The sequence below is a fragment of the Myotis brandtii genome, unplaced genomic scaffold (genome assembly GCF_000412655.1).
Source record: "Myotis brandtii unplaced genomic scaffold, ASM41265v1 scaffold2514, whole genome shotgun sequence".
Taxonomy (NCBI): domain Eukaryota; kingdom Metazoa; phylum Chordata; class Mammalia; order Chiroptera; family Vespertilionidae; genus Myotis; species Myotis brandtii.
In genome coordinates, this window is record NW_005359533.1 from 319071 (window position 1) to 333402 (window position 14332).

Below are 14332 nucleotides of genomic sequence, written 5' to 3' on the forward strand. Positions count from 1 at the left end.
CTGGTGGGAGGGGCCAGGATCAGACCGACTTCTGCCCCGAGGGCTTCGGCCTCCTGGCCGGGCCGTCTGCTTGGACCCCTTGCAACCGCGGTCCCCCGAGGCCGGATTCTCCCACTTCCCCTTTTCAGAAGGAAGCGGGGAATCCTTTTTCAGCTCTCGCCAGAGCTGATGTCTGCCCTTAATAATTACACCCGCTTCCTCCCAGCTTGGTAATAGTATTCAGGATAACTGTGACCTAGAATTTTCGAACGCACATTACTTTGCCCGCATAAGCGCCAATGCCATAGAGAGGGGCATGACCAGAGGTCGGGACTCCATTCGGGATGGTCAGGTAATGAAAGGGCGGCGAGCCGATTGTCAGAATAAGGCAACGTCACGTTGTCATTCAAAAACAAACCCTCTTAAAATTGTTTATGTATTTTTTAGTTCATAAAATGGTCCGTCGAGCATCTTTCCCAGTCAAAAACATCACCACAGCTTTACGGGGGCTTTTTAAGTGGCATCATATTACGTACCTAGAAATTATCCTCGCTGCCACTCAGTACTAATGCTGCTTCTTGAAACGTTTCACGCCACCCTTTGGTTTTCCTGCTTTTGATAATGAGTTCAGAGAAATATTTCTCTATTATGAGAAAAGCTACAGCAATTTGAGGATAAAAAAGCAAATGAAACGGCTTCAATGATAAACTGTAGGGTCTGGTGGGAAAACACTTGGATGGAATAGACTTGGTTTCAAGATGTCAGGAGATGCTCAGCTTCAGTCAATGGCTGTCCTGTTAGAATTGGCCCGCGTTGTCAGATATTTTGATCTCTAAAACTAGAGGCCCCATGCATGAAAATTCGTGCAAGAATAGGTCTTCCTTCCCCCAGCTGCCAGCACCGGCTTCCCTCTGGCACCTTTGACCCAGGCTGGCTTCCCTCCTCCGGCCACCTGCAGGCACCCGGACCTGGGCTGGCTTCCCTCCAGCTCAGGCTTTGTCAGGAAGGACGTCCGGAATGACATCTGGTCTAATTAGCATATTACCTTTTTATTATTATAGATGAGCCAGAAATCTGGACATTACAGACTATTTCCATTTAAAATAATGGCTCAAAGTACAGGCTAACAAAACAAGTTATAGGCCAGGTGCAATCTTCGGCCAATATTTTGCTATCTTTGGTCTAAAAAGGGACTTATTTTGTTACTACTGTTCTCCATGCTTATAACAGGTTCCCTCACATATTTGGTCGTCAATGAATGTGTTGAATAAAAGAAAGTGTCTCCTTACAAAATTATTATGGATCAAGTGGTGGTGATTGCATAAGACATTTCTAGAGAGAGATGAAAATATTCATTGAGCACCTGTTATATTACCACACGTAAAAGTACATTTTCTCATTTAATGCTTCTACAGTCCTACTTAGGGATTTACCCTCCCCTACTTTATATGAGGAAACAGGCTAAAAGAGATTAAATCACTTGCCCCAGACCTTAACAGACAGTAAATGAAAAGCCAATGGCCTCTGACGCAAGTTTAAGTTTACTGATACGCTGTTTGAGCAAACCCATTAGTTTTCAGTGCATAGTTTAGCTGCCTGTCTGAGAATTGGAGCATATTGGAAAATGAAGCATGTCTTCCAAAGTTTTGAACCACCTAAAGCACTTCTGTATCTGTATTTGTAATTTGATAAGGCTTTTTGGAGACGGTGATATATTTTACCTAGTGATTAATAAAGGGGAAAAGGGAAGGATGCTGATGTTTATTCTGAACTCTCTGCCAGACCTTTTACAATCCATTAACTAATTTTTGTAATGACCCTGTGAAATAGGCTTGTCCTCATTTTGCAGATGAGGAAATGAAGCTCGGATTAATCCATCTTTTCCCGCCCCACCCTCCGCCCTCACTCCCCACCCACTGTCCTCATCCATAGGTGCACGATTTTTGTCCAGTTTCTTCCCGCATCTCCCATTCCCCTTTCCCCGCCAAGAATAGTCAGTCCATTCCCTTTCTATGTCCCTGATTCATTATAATCACCAGTTCATTCTGTACATCAGATTATTTATTCACTTGATTCTTAGATTCACTTGTTGATAGATGCATGTTTGTTGTTCACAATTTGTATCTTTACCTTTTTCTTCTTCCTCTTCTTAAAGGATACCTTTCAGCATTTCGTATAATACTGGTTTAGTGGTGATGAACTCCTTTAGCTTTTCCTTATCTGTGAAGCTCTTTATCTGACCTTCAATTCTGAATGATAGCTTTGCTGGATAAAGTAATCTTGGTTGTAGGTTCTTGGTATTCATCACTTTGAATATTTCTTGCCATTCCCTTCTGGCCTGCCAAGTTTCTGTTGAGAAATCAGCTGACAGTCGTATGGGTATTCCCTTGTAGGTAATTGAGTCTCTTTCTCTTGCTGCTTTTAAGATTCTCTCTTTGTCTTTTGCTCTTGGCATTTTAATTATGATGTGTCTTGGTGTGGTCCTCTTTGGATTCCTTTTGTTTGGGGTTCTCTGCGCTTCTTGGACCTGTAAGTCCATTTCTTTCACCAGGTGGGGGAAGTTTTCTGCCATTATTTCTTCAAATAGGTTTTCAATATCTTGCTGTCTCTCATCTTCTGGCACCCCAATTATTCTGATGTTTGTACGCTTGAAGCTGTCCCAGAGGCTCCTTACACTATCTTCGTATTTTCGGATTCTTTTTTCATTTTGCTTTTCCGGTTGGGTGTTTTTTGCTTCTTCGCATTTCAAATCTTTGGCTTGATTCTTGCGCTCCTCTGGTCTGCTATTGGGTGTCTGTATAATATTCTTTATTTCAGTCCGTGTATGCTTAATTTCTAGTTGGTTCTTTATCATAGCATCGAGGGTCTCATTAGTTTTCGTGACTCTCTCCTCAAGTTTATTGACAGCTTCTAGCACATTTTTGCAAGCCCTCAAAATTGCGATTTTTAGCTCTATATCCTCCATTTCTGTCATGTTTTTTTGTCTCCGCATTTTTTATGCTTTCTTGGTGCACCCCCTAGTGGTCTTTGTGCGCAGTCTTGTTCTAGTTGAGCCTTGATTGTTGTAGTTAATACTAGAGGGATTTGACCACCAGGCCGACTGGCTGTGTGAATCAGCTGTGTCTGCCGCGGAAAACTTCTGTCCTCTGGGGAGGTGCTAATCTAGCCTTTGCCTGAGGCTATCCGGCAAATGGCTCTGCGCAGGGCTTGGGCGGGGCGGGCTCAACAGGGCGGGCGGAGGGAGCCGTTATGGTGCCCTCAGTCCTGTTCCCAGAGGCTCTGCTTCTCAGAACCCCCGGAACCGCTGCAAACCTCGGAGGGAAAGCTGCCTTCCAACTGATGCCAGACACTCCCGCTTCTCCCGTTTGGGTCCGAGTCCCCAGCGATTCGCCCGTATCTGGAGCTCAGAGTCTGAGACTCCCCCCTGACCGAAAACGACAACCGCGCTCTCAGCCACCAGCCCGCTTTGCGCGCGCACCTCCGCACCTGAGTTTTTTCCACACTGCGCCTCCTCTGAGCCTCGGTGTGCTGTTATTTTTCCTTCTAGTTGAAGAGTCTCTCCTCAGCCAGCCTTCCTGTGGTTCTGGGTGATGTCCGTTCCGTCTTTTAGTTGTATTTTTGAAGTGGTTGTTTGCGGCAGCAGTCTCCGGTGTTTACCTATGCCGCCATCTTGGTCTCTCCGGATTAATCAATCTTTTAATAGTGAATTAGGAGACCTTCTGAAGTCAGCCTGCTCCCAAACTCTTGCTACTTGACTTCACACTATATATTTTCATACTCATTTGTTGTGAGGAAATGAAGCTCGGATTAATCCATCTTTTATTAATAGTGAATTAGGAGACCTTCTGAAGTTAGCCTGCTCTCAAACTCTTGCTACTTGACTTCACACTATATATTTTCATACTCATTTGTTACCCAAGTCTTATTCTATGACCACCATTTACCTATAAGAGTTCAGTAGACACATTTGATGCGTTGAGTCCAAATTAAGATCTGGCTCGTATATAATACTCACTAATTATGTGGTTGTTTCTCCAGAGGGCAAGAAAGCTGCAAGGTTGACTTTTATCCTAAACCATTTATAACTATGGACTTGCCAGATGAGAGCCAGTGGGATGAAACCACTTGCAACTTGGCTGCTTGTCAGCACCCGCAATGCTGGGCTACTATCCGCCGCATTGAGAGGGGCCACCCTCGAATCCTGGGCTCATCCTACAAAACTTCTCTGGATGTTAACGGTGAATTAGTCAGCCCGTCTCCTCCCTTACAAGATCTTTGAACTATTTCTCTTTGGCTCCCTTCTAACATGTCACATGTTTTCATCTTGTTTGCTTTCTCAGACAAACTCCCCGTGCTCACCATTGTAAACCTCTCAGATTCCTGCTTCCAGGCCAGGAGGCGTCCTCATGGTCATTTACCAGGACTTACCTTCACTAAGCCTCACTCTTTATTGTCTCAGCGTTCAAAGTTTGACTCCAAATTTCAAGGCAGGTAAATTATCATGGAATACACCTTTAAGAGCTTGCTATCTCAAAATTCTGGGTTGACTTCCTTTTTCCGTGTAGAAGATTTTGAGAAAGCTGGGTTTAAAATAAAAACCCCAATTCAGATAAAGAAGTGGTAAATAGGCAGTAGGAAACAAAAACAAAGCGTGTGTGTGTGTGTGTGTGTGTGTGTGTATGTGTATATATATATATATATAATTTCTGGAATCTATGTACTAATATTTTATGATAGAGACATCAATGATGAGAGAGAATCATTGACTGGCTGCCTCCTGCATGTCCCACACTGAGAATCGAGCCCACAACCTGGGCATGTGCCCTGACCGGGAATTGAACCTTGATTGGTTCTTAAGTCGACACTTAACCACTGAGCAACGCCAGCTAGGAAAAAACAAAGCATGCTTATTTGTGGTCTAGGAATTTGTTAAAATGGGCAGTTTGCTAGGGTGCCATACATACAGAGTACCACAGACTGAGTGGCTTACACAACAGAAATTTATCTTCTCAACATTCTAGAGGGGCCTTCCTGGGCTCCGTTCGGCCCCCACCGACACCCGGTGCCCTTTTCTGAGCCCGTCTGTCTGCTTTACGTCTCCACCACGTCTGGAGCTTTCGCACCACATTAAGTTGGGCTCGCTGGGGCTTCCGTTTCTTCCCCACAGTGCTGTGCGCTGCTGCCCGGCGAGGCGTGGCGCGTTGCCTGGGGAACGAAGAGAGCTGCTTTCTTCTAAGCCCTTTCTCCTTGGCTGTTGATGGCCATCTTCTCCCTATGTTTTAACATGGTCTTCCCTCTGCGTGTGTCTGTGTCCTAATATCCTCTTCCTAGAAGCACACCAGTCATACTGGATGCGGGCCCACCTATATCACCTCATTTTACCTTAATTATCCTTTTAAAGACTCTGTCTCCAAATACAGTCAAAATCTGAGGTAGAAATTAATTTTGGGAGACACAATTCAGCCCATAGCAGGGAATATCTCATTAACTTCTGTGGGTCATCAGAAGACTATTCACACATACTTTTCTTTCTTATCTTTTATTTTTAGGTATGACATTATAAGCTCCTGAAGGAAGAAGCAATGGCTTTTCCCTATGAATATCTTACAAAGTTTAGGTACTTAAATAGTGCTCGATGATATATGAAGCTAAGGGAAAGGTATCTGGAAAACTTAGATTTTTCTAATGTGAAGACCCTGTTGCCTGGAATGAAAGCACTAGTGCCCTTGCAGTGATTTCTTGTCTCCTGTTTGATTTAAGCAGCTCTTGATTTTTCTTAGGCTGAAGACAGAATAGAAAAGGATAGGGCTACTTTCAGGTTCTCAAGGACTCGAACCCTGGGAAAACAGCAGCTTCTCCCAGTCAAGGCAAAGCCTGTGGCATCATTTGCTTAGTCACTCATTAAAGTTCACAGATATATCATAGTGGGGTCCACTTTCCTGGGCACTGGGGACACAATGTTTGAATAGATAAGGGCCTTCAGCCTAGTTGAGGAGGCAAAGAACCATTGACTGTGACGCATGTGGTAAGAAGAGTGCCCCCTAGGTGAGTGGAAGCACACACGAAAGACGCCTAACCCAGGGCACTGCCCTCTGAAATTAGAGCAGTTTAGTGAAGTGGGGGGTTTTAGTTGGAAGGAGGACAGAAAGAGAGTTCTAGACTACAGAAATAGCACATGCAAAATCCAGAAGGCAAGAGGAAATCTAGGTATCAGGAAAAAAAATGCAGTGTGTTTGGAATATAGAGCAGAAATGGGAGATGGCCAATGGGGGAGTGGGAGTAAAAGGCAGGGGCCTGCATTATGTAGGACTTTATAGGTCAGGCGAAGGAGTTGGGTCTTTATCTTATATTTTATATTTACTCATTTATACATTTAACATGTTAAAAAATAAAGTAGCAAGTGATATGAAAATGTAAGAGGATAGTATTTTTTTGTTGTATAAAATATAGAGGACATAAAATTTACCACTTTAACTATTTTTTTATATATATTTTATTGATTTTTTTACAGAGAGGAAGGAAGAGGAATAGAGAGTTAGAAACATCGATGAGAGAGAAACATCGATCAGCTGCCTCCTCCACACCTCCTACTGGGGGTGTGCCCGCAACCAAGGTACATGCCCTTGACCGGAATCGAACCCGGGACCCTTGAGTCCGCAGGCCGACGCTCCATCCACTGAGCCAAACTGGTTAGGGCCACTTTAAGTATTTTTAAATGTACAATTCAGTAGTATTAAGTACATTCAATGTACTGTACAACCATCACCACTATCCATTTCTAGAACTTTTTCATCATCTCAGACAAGAAATCTGTACTTATTTCCTCCTCCCTCCAGCTCCTGATAATCTGTATTATATTTTCTGTCTATGAATTTACCTATTCTAGGTACCTCATATAAGTGGAATCATACAATATTTGTCCTTTTGTGTCTGGCTTATTCATCTAGCATAATGTTTTCAAGGTTCATCTGTGTTATAGCATATGTCAAAATTTCATTCCTTTAAAAAATATTCTTTTGTGTATATGTACCACATTTTATTTATTTGACATGTTTTTGGACATACACATCATAGGTATTTAATAAACTTTATTAATGATGATGTAACTACCTATAGCTGGAGAGAGGGGAGCATAGGCTAAGCATTCAGTTTGATCCAACAAATAGTTGTAAAGTGTTTGCAATGTTCAATGTCTGTTGCGAGCAGCTCCAAGGAAAAACAAACAAAACTTAAGGAGATGGTGAGATCCTACGTTTATTCAGTAAGTATTCAGCCCAAGGCTTTCTATACCTAAGAAGAAGGCTTTTCCTCATAGCATTCATTTTATCAGCCCAAGAAGTCTTTTGTGTCTCTGTCTCATGTTCATAAACTCTCATTTTCAGGCCTCGCAAGGATTTACCTGACAATGATTTGATCATCTATACTAATAGATCTCCCAAAGGAAGTCACACATTGAAAAAGGTACTTCCTCTGCATCTTTCTTCACTAATGAGAATACAATATTTGCCTTTATTTTGCATTGTTCCTTGGCATGACTGCAGTAATGATGATGATGATAACTATCTAACGTTGGGCCCTTACTATATACTAGGCTCTGTGCTAATGGCTTTACATGCTATACTGTTTTCAGAAATCCCAGATACAAGTGGGTTTGATTTGTGGCAGTTGGGCATAGGTAGAATTTTGTCTTTATCCTACATAGAATGTGTTTAGCTACTAAGTAAACACTGTCATCTCATAATCCAAGGATATTAGGGTGCTGGAATGGCAAACCTAAATTGGGCCTTAAGATCATCTACTCTGATGCCTTTCAAATATTTTTAGCTATTACCTATAGAAAGAAATACATTTTACAACAAAAACATCATGGAACAATCCTTACCCTCGAGAAGGGTGATGCACTCTGATATCCTCTGTCCTATTCTATTTCATCTTTAAACAGTGTAGGCTGCACTTCACTCAAGTTTGATTAGATGACCTATGAATTAGTTGCAATTACAGTTTGAAGAATATTACTATGGTCTATTTTATACACTTTACAGTTGAGGAAACTGAGACCCAGATAGGAAGTGATTTGCTAAAGCACACTAGTTAGGGGCAGAACTAAATTAGAGTTTAGGAAGAGAATCCCTTTTACTTATCTACAATAAGAGAGATTTGCTATTCTTTGCAGTCCTATTTATGCCCCTCCCCCCCTTTTTATGAGATACTTCACTTTTCAGTGTCATGTGGTGGAGAATGTAAGGAACTAAGAGAGGGGGGATAGGTTTGAATGGATGAATGAACAAAGCACTTACCTCTTTGACCACTTCAGAACAATAGGGTTAGATTAAATTAGTTTTAAATTAATTGTTTGAATAGATAATACACATATATGGTTCCACATCCAAAGGGCAGAAAAGGGTTTACAGTACAAAGAAGTGTCCCCTGTTCCCCTGAGTCAATCAGTTCATTTTCATGGGGACAACCTTACTTTGAACCACCCCCTTCTTCCTACTAGGGATATGGACTAGATGACTTACGCGGCTTCCTTGAGCATCATCAGTGTTCTAGTATCTTAAGTAGCTAAATGTGAAAAGAGTTAGGACTTTCACTGTTGTGTAGTTGTCTATATTAGTAGACGGGCTGTAGAAGTAGGACACTTGCTGTGTCTCTGTCAGTTCACTCTCTGCTCCCACATTGTATTGTAATATCCCCAGAGGACCTCTTTGGAGTGGAATGGCCAGAATGAGTAGTGTTCCTTTAGGGAAGCCCCTAGGTACCCTCCTATGGGATGGGGTTGGGAGTTGCTAAATGCCACCCTCATGTCACAGGGAAGCAGGGGACACTATTCACTTATAAATGTGCACTCTTCCAGTACCTGTACTGATACCTGGTTTCTTGGAATATTATAAAGATGTTTTTGGGGTTGGAGCACTGTATTTATTATCTTGTGAACCACTGTACCCTTTTGGTTAGTAAGATAATTTAGTCCTTGGTCTTATACAGAGTACCAACAGGAGCTGGTATCTTCAAACCATACATAGGCTTTATATTTTTCTCTTAGCTTCCAGTGCTAAATTTGAACGAGACACAAATTCCTCGCCCTCAAGGTGTTAGCAATATGGTTGTAGTCTGGATCCCAAAAGAACCAGGGGCGTCTGTGAGGTGAGTGTCATGTCTAGAACTTGGGGGTCTTCAGCTCTTACATTCTACAAAGCCCTGCTGTTCTCTGCAGGCCTCCTTCCTGTAATCTTCTTTTTAGCAACCCCCATGCAAGTAGCAGGAGGCCAAGCAGAGAAGGGCATAGTCTCTTACATCTGCCTCTTGCTATACTGAAATTCTGTTTTAATGCAATTTGAGATTCGTGTCCTGGGATTTCTCTACATCAAATTCTAGGTGGCAGTAAATAGCATACAAGATAGGGCCCAATGTATTTGTGAGGTTTGATTAAGAAACAAACGCTTGCCCTGGACAGTGGGATTCAGTTGGTTGGAACATTGTCCCATACATGAAAAGACGGTGGTTTCAATTCCCAGTCAGGGCCCATACCCAGGTTACAGGTTTGATCCCAGGTTGGGGCACATACAGAAGGCAACCAATCGATGTTTCTCTCTCACATCAATGTTTTTCTCTCCTCCCTTCTCCTTCCACCCCCTCCCCTCCCATCTCCCCCTCTCTTCTCCAAAATTAATGAAAAGCACATCCTCAGGTGAGGATTAAAAAAAAAAAAAGAAACAAATTCTTTCTGAGCATTACTTATTCTTATAGCCATCAGCAACTAGTGAAAAAGTTTACAGTGAAGCACATGAACTTTGGTCTCAACTTCAAGGCCTAGCATATAGAACTTGTGTACAAAGCAGAGCATGACAAAGATTACTTGGAAAAGGCCTTGAAGCCTTGCTAATATTTAAACCTTTGGAAGAAAGTGGTTTTTCTTTCATGACTGTTGAGGCTTTCAGATTCTTGTTAAGCGATCGTTTAGAGATGATAAAACTTAAGAATTTCTTTTAATTTCATTTTCTTTTTTTAAAAAATTGATCCTGTAAATGCTTCTTTACATATGCATTCTTTGTGTGTGTGTATATATGGTGTAAACCAGCAGTTCTCAACCTGTGGGTCGCGACCCCTGAAAATACATCCTGCATATCAGATATTTACATTACGATTCATAACAGTAGCAAAATTATAGTTATGAAGTAGCAACGAAAATAATTTTATGGTTGGGGGTCACCACAACATAAGGAACTGTATTAAAGGGTCGCGGCATTAGGAAGGTTGAGAACCACTGTCACTATAAACAAATAAAAAAACCTAAGGGCTCATTTCCTTTCATATAAATGAAGCCCAGATATAGGTGGGCCAGAGCTAGTATGTCAGGTCCATGAGGTAATCAGAAACCAGAGTTCCTTCTAGCTTTCTGGGTCATCATCCTCATCCATGGCTTCCATTTTCTAAGATGCTGCATGGGGGATTTTAAGGTCTATGTGACTGCTAGGGATCCAGTCATCATCTCCATGTCTCAGGTAAAAAGGAGGAGGAAGACGAGAGCAAAAATACTTGAGTACCTCCTCATGCTAAGCAGTGAGAATTTAGTGGAGAACCAGATAGATTTGGTCCCTGTCCTTCTGCAGTCTTATGGGATGGGCATTCAGACATTATAAACATCACCAACTCTGGGCATATAATTGCTAATTGGATTAATGCTGTAAAAGTAAATAACTAGATTGTGTGAGAGAATGGTGGGAAACCTAATTTAGATGTGAGGGTGGAGGTATTTTTTTAGCAGTTTCTGGGCTCCTAATGACCATCTTTGAATACCGAGTAGACTATAGAAATACTTATCATTGTCATTCACAAATATCCTTGGTGCTCTTGTTTAAGATGTTTACAAATAAGTTTTGGTTATTCTTATTTCAAGTCCAGCTGAGCAGTATGTTGCTCCCAGCCAGGATGGGAAGAAGAAAAGAAAGACATCTACAGTGGTAAGTGTGAAGTTTTGGCTAAAGCTTTATGATATTACTCTGAAGAGTTAATTTCCTTTCAGATATCTCCCCCCTTCCCCTGTTCTCTCTTTAAATGAATAAAAATTTGTAAAAGAAACCCTTAAGAAATAACTACCAAATCATTTTGTATTCGGAGACTCATTTCCCAAACCTCCTCCCTGTAGGAAGGTGGAGAGTACCTTGAAGAGATGTTAGGAGGAACTGCTGGGTATTCAGGGGCCTAGGAGTTACAATGGGTCTGGGCTTGCACTTCTAATTCTACCACTTATTAGGTAAAGGTAGCCTTGAAGAGCCAGAGCTAGAAGGTTGCTATGTCCATGAGAATAATGCCTTGGTCCATTTTGTTCAATGCTGAACCCTGGCCCTAGCCCTGTGCCTGCGCATAGTTTGCCAATAAATATTTGTTCGGTTTGTTCAGTGAATAAGTGAATAACCATGTTGGGGAAAAGCCAAACAAAACAACTAATCCCCATATGATCTGAATTTGGTAATAGGGTTGGGGAGCCAGAGAGGGAAGCATGTGGTGGCCCTCGTAGTGCAGCCTGGGGAGGGGTTGCTGCTGGACCAGGCCTGCTAACAAGGCGTTTCATGTGCCGGGTTGTGTTGGGGGCTGGGAGGTGGGTGGGAAGGAGTGGCCCTGACGAGAGTGCTTCAGGGAGCTCTTTCCATGGTCTCTCCTCCAGGCGTCTGTGGTTCTCTCGGGAAAGCAGGACAGAGAAACAAAGCTGAGCACTCCAGGGATAACTGTGCCTCCCCCTTCCCCAGTACGCTTTTTTGAGCAACTAAGTCCAGAATTCCTACCTTTCTTGAACCAATTTGACACATTACCTCAGGATCTCCTGAACGAGTAAGTATGATGTGAGCCTGTGGGAGAGCCCGAGCGCCTGCCTGCTGTTTGAAGCTGTGAAGGGTCTGAGCCAGGGGTCCTCAAACTACGGCCCGCAGGCCACATGCAAATACAAATATTGTATTTGTTCCCGTTTTGCATAGGAATTTGTTCATAGTTTTTTTTAAACTATAGTCCGGCCCTCCAACGGTCTGAGGGACAGTGAACTGGCCCCCTGTTTAAAAAGTTTGAGGACCCCTGGTCTAAGCCGTGTGCTCTTTCTGAGTAGGGAGGGGGAAACCGTCAGCCTACTTGTTCACTGCGTCCTTAGACTTCCCGGGATGCAGTGGTGACAGTACTCGCCACCATTTATCCAGTGCTTACCGTCTGCCAGGCCCTGTGCTAAGCAAGCACATTACATATATTCTCATTGAACCCCCACTGGAGGTAGACCCAGTTACTCTTCTCTTTTTGTAGACGAGTTATGGATAAATGGGAGGCAGGATGGAAAACTTACCGGCTCTGTGAATTTTTTGTACTTTATTTAGCCTCTTTAAGCTTCGTTTTCCTCATTTGCAAAATGGGGACAATAACAGTTGTCCTTAGGGTGTTGTGAAGATGCACTGGTATAAGGCACACGAGCCTGACCAACTGTAAACACTTCATCCATATAGCTGTAATGATCATAGCCGCTTCGGAAAGCTGTTAGTGAATGAGTACCTGTTGGTACAGACCATTCAGACCCAAAGTGGACATTTCTTCAAATTTGGAGCCCTTTTCATGTTTCACCTCAGCCACACTCTCCAGAAAAGCTGTTGCTGATTGCCTGGCTGTCTCTGTGCCCTTCAGTCTTTTGTTAGATGAAGGGAAAAGGTCGCCTTGTCTGGAGACGAAGACACAATTGGCCACGAGGAAAAAGAACCCTCTGAAAAAGAGCCGACCCGAGAGCGCCATTTCTGCCCAGATGTTTTTATCTGTGCACCGCCTCACCCTGCAAGTAAGAGTTAGGGAGCCTCAGAGCAAGATGTCTACATGCCAATCCAAACGCATCCATCTGCAAGGCGGGAACAGTTGACTTTTGTTTTCTGCTTTCTCTTCTATCCTTCCACTCTGGACCCACACCGCACAGAAGGGCTGGGCTCTATGTAGGTGAAAACAAATGTATGGGGAGGGGTCTGAGAAGAGCAATGGTCTCTGTTTCTTCTGCACTTCGTTTCCTGTACCTTTCTTCTCTCCAGAGCCCCTGGCACAATGCTGCACACACCAGGTTCTCAAAAACTGCATGATGATTAGACAGATACATGAATTTGGGGGATCCATTTGGGGAAAGACCTACGTTTTCCTTTTTCTCTCCAGAGACCATCATTGAAATATCCTGCACATTTGAAGAAATTATATTATAACCTGAACATAGAAGATAGGCTTTCTAGTGCTGCCAGATCTCCAGGTACCATTCCTCCTCAGCCCACAATTCTCATACTTGTTCTTGGGCCAAATTCAGTTATGTTTGTGGCCAGTCATACAGGGTCACATGTAGAACTCAGGAAACGGCAATTTCAAGAAGCAGCCACCACCACCACCACCACCACCCCGGCCTTGGCTTGGTCCTGACCAGGGAGAGAGAGTCACCATTGTAAAGCAGGGCATAGCCAGCAGCCCAGGGGGAGGTGGGAGCTATCAGGGAGAAGAGCATTGAGCGGGTTCTCTGACCTCCAGGTCATCGGAAGCAGCAGCGGAAGCAGCAGCAGAGGAAGTTGAAGACACCTACGAAGAAACCGGTAGAGTGGCAGTGGGGGGACACCTAGGACTTGCTGGGACTGTGATACGTGGGTGCAGCCTGGAACGGGCAGGGATGGGAGGCGGGATTCTCCCTGTTCTCTGTCTGGTTGTAGAACTTTGTAGATACAAAGTTCCTATTTGGTTGTGGATATTAACTTCCTTCTTTTAGACTTTTTTTGAAATGCTTTCTTCACTTCTAAAAGTTCTAATTCAGTCCTCATGTGGATTTCAGGAGGCTAAAAAGAAATCCAAGAAAGATCCAGGGAGCCAGAGCACTTCGCGTAAATCTTTAGGTACTGTGGGTTGTGACCCACGCTATGGTAAGGAGAATATGGGTTGAGAGTGACAGATCCCAGGATAAAGCCGAGGGCAGGAAAAGCTGACTGTGTTTGTCATTTGGGAACCTGCCTATGACTTGGCTATCACCCTTCCATCAAATATTTACCAAGCAAGCAAGCTGGGCCAGGTGTCTGCTTCCCATGGGATTTGAGAGAGGGCCGTGAGCATGAGTCAGAGCCATCTCTCAGGTCCTGCTTTAGAAAAGGCAGAGTGGTGTGAGGAGGATGAGCAAGCCCACGTTACTGGAGAGAAGACCTCTGCGGGTCAACTGGTTGATGAAGCAGAGATCCGGGGCCCCTCTCTGAAGCCCCAAGAGAGTTCTAAGGAAGCAGAGTCCAGGGCTCTCTGCTTCCTCTGCCACAAGTTAGTCTCTGCAGCCTCAGGTTGAGATCAACATATTATCTACCCGCCCCCCCCCCCCCCG

At 43.5% G+C, this 14332-nt stretch overlaps 1 protein-coding gene across 3 annotated transcripts in view; it reads left to right on the forward strand.

Moving 5' to 3' along the window:
• Nucleotides 1–14: 14 nt before the first annotated feature.
• The window catches only part of LOC102245417 (chromosome unknown open reading frame, human C9orf43), a 17472-nt gene continuing 3154 nt past the window's right edge, over nucleotides 15–14332 (forward strand). For all 3 annotated transcript variants that reach the window (XM_014540979.1, XM_005867860.2, XM_014540978.1), the window contains exons 1-11: nucleotides 15–331; nucleotides 4018–4217; nucleotides 4320–4470; nucleotides 7362–7440; nucleotides 9026–9126; nucleotides 10880–10943; nucleotides 11648–11811; nucleotides 12640–12787; nucleotides 13147–13237; nucleotides 13507–13568; nucleotides 13802–13862. In XM_014540979.1, the coding sequence (XP_014396465.1) occupies nucleotides 324–331; nucleotides 4018–4217; nucleotides 4320–4470; nucleotides 7362–7440; nucleotides 9026–9126; nucleotides 10880–10943; nucleotides 11648–11811; nucleotides 12640–12787; nucleotides 13147–13237; nucleotides 13507–13568; nucleotides 13802–13862 (1129 nt within the window). In that variant the 5' untranslated portion in view covers nucleotides 15–323. The remainder of the gene's footprint in view (nucleotides 332–4017; nucleotides 4218–4319; nucleotides 4471–7361; nucleotides 7441–9025; nucleotides 9127–10879; nucleotides 10944–11647; nucleotides 11812–12639; nucleotides 12788–13146; nucleotides 13238–13506; nucleotides 13569–13801; nucleotides 13863–14332) is intronic.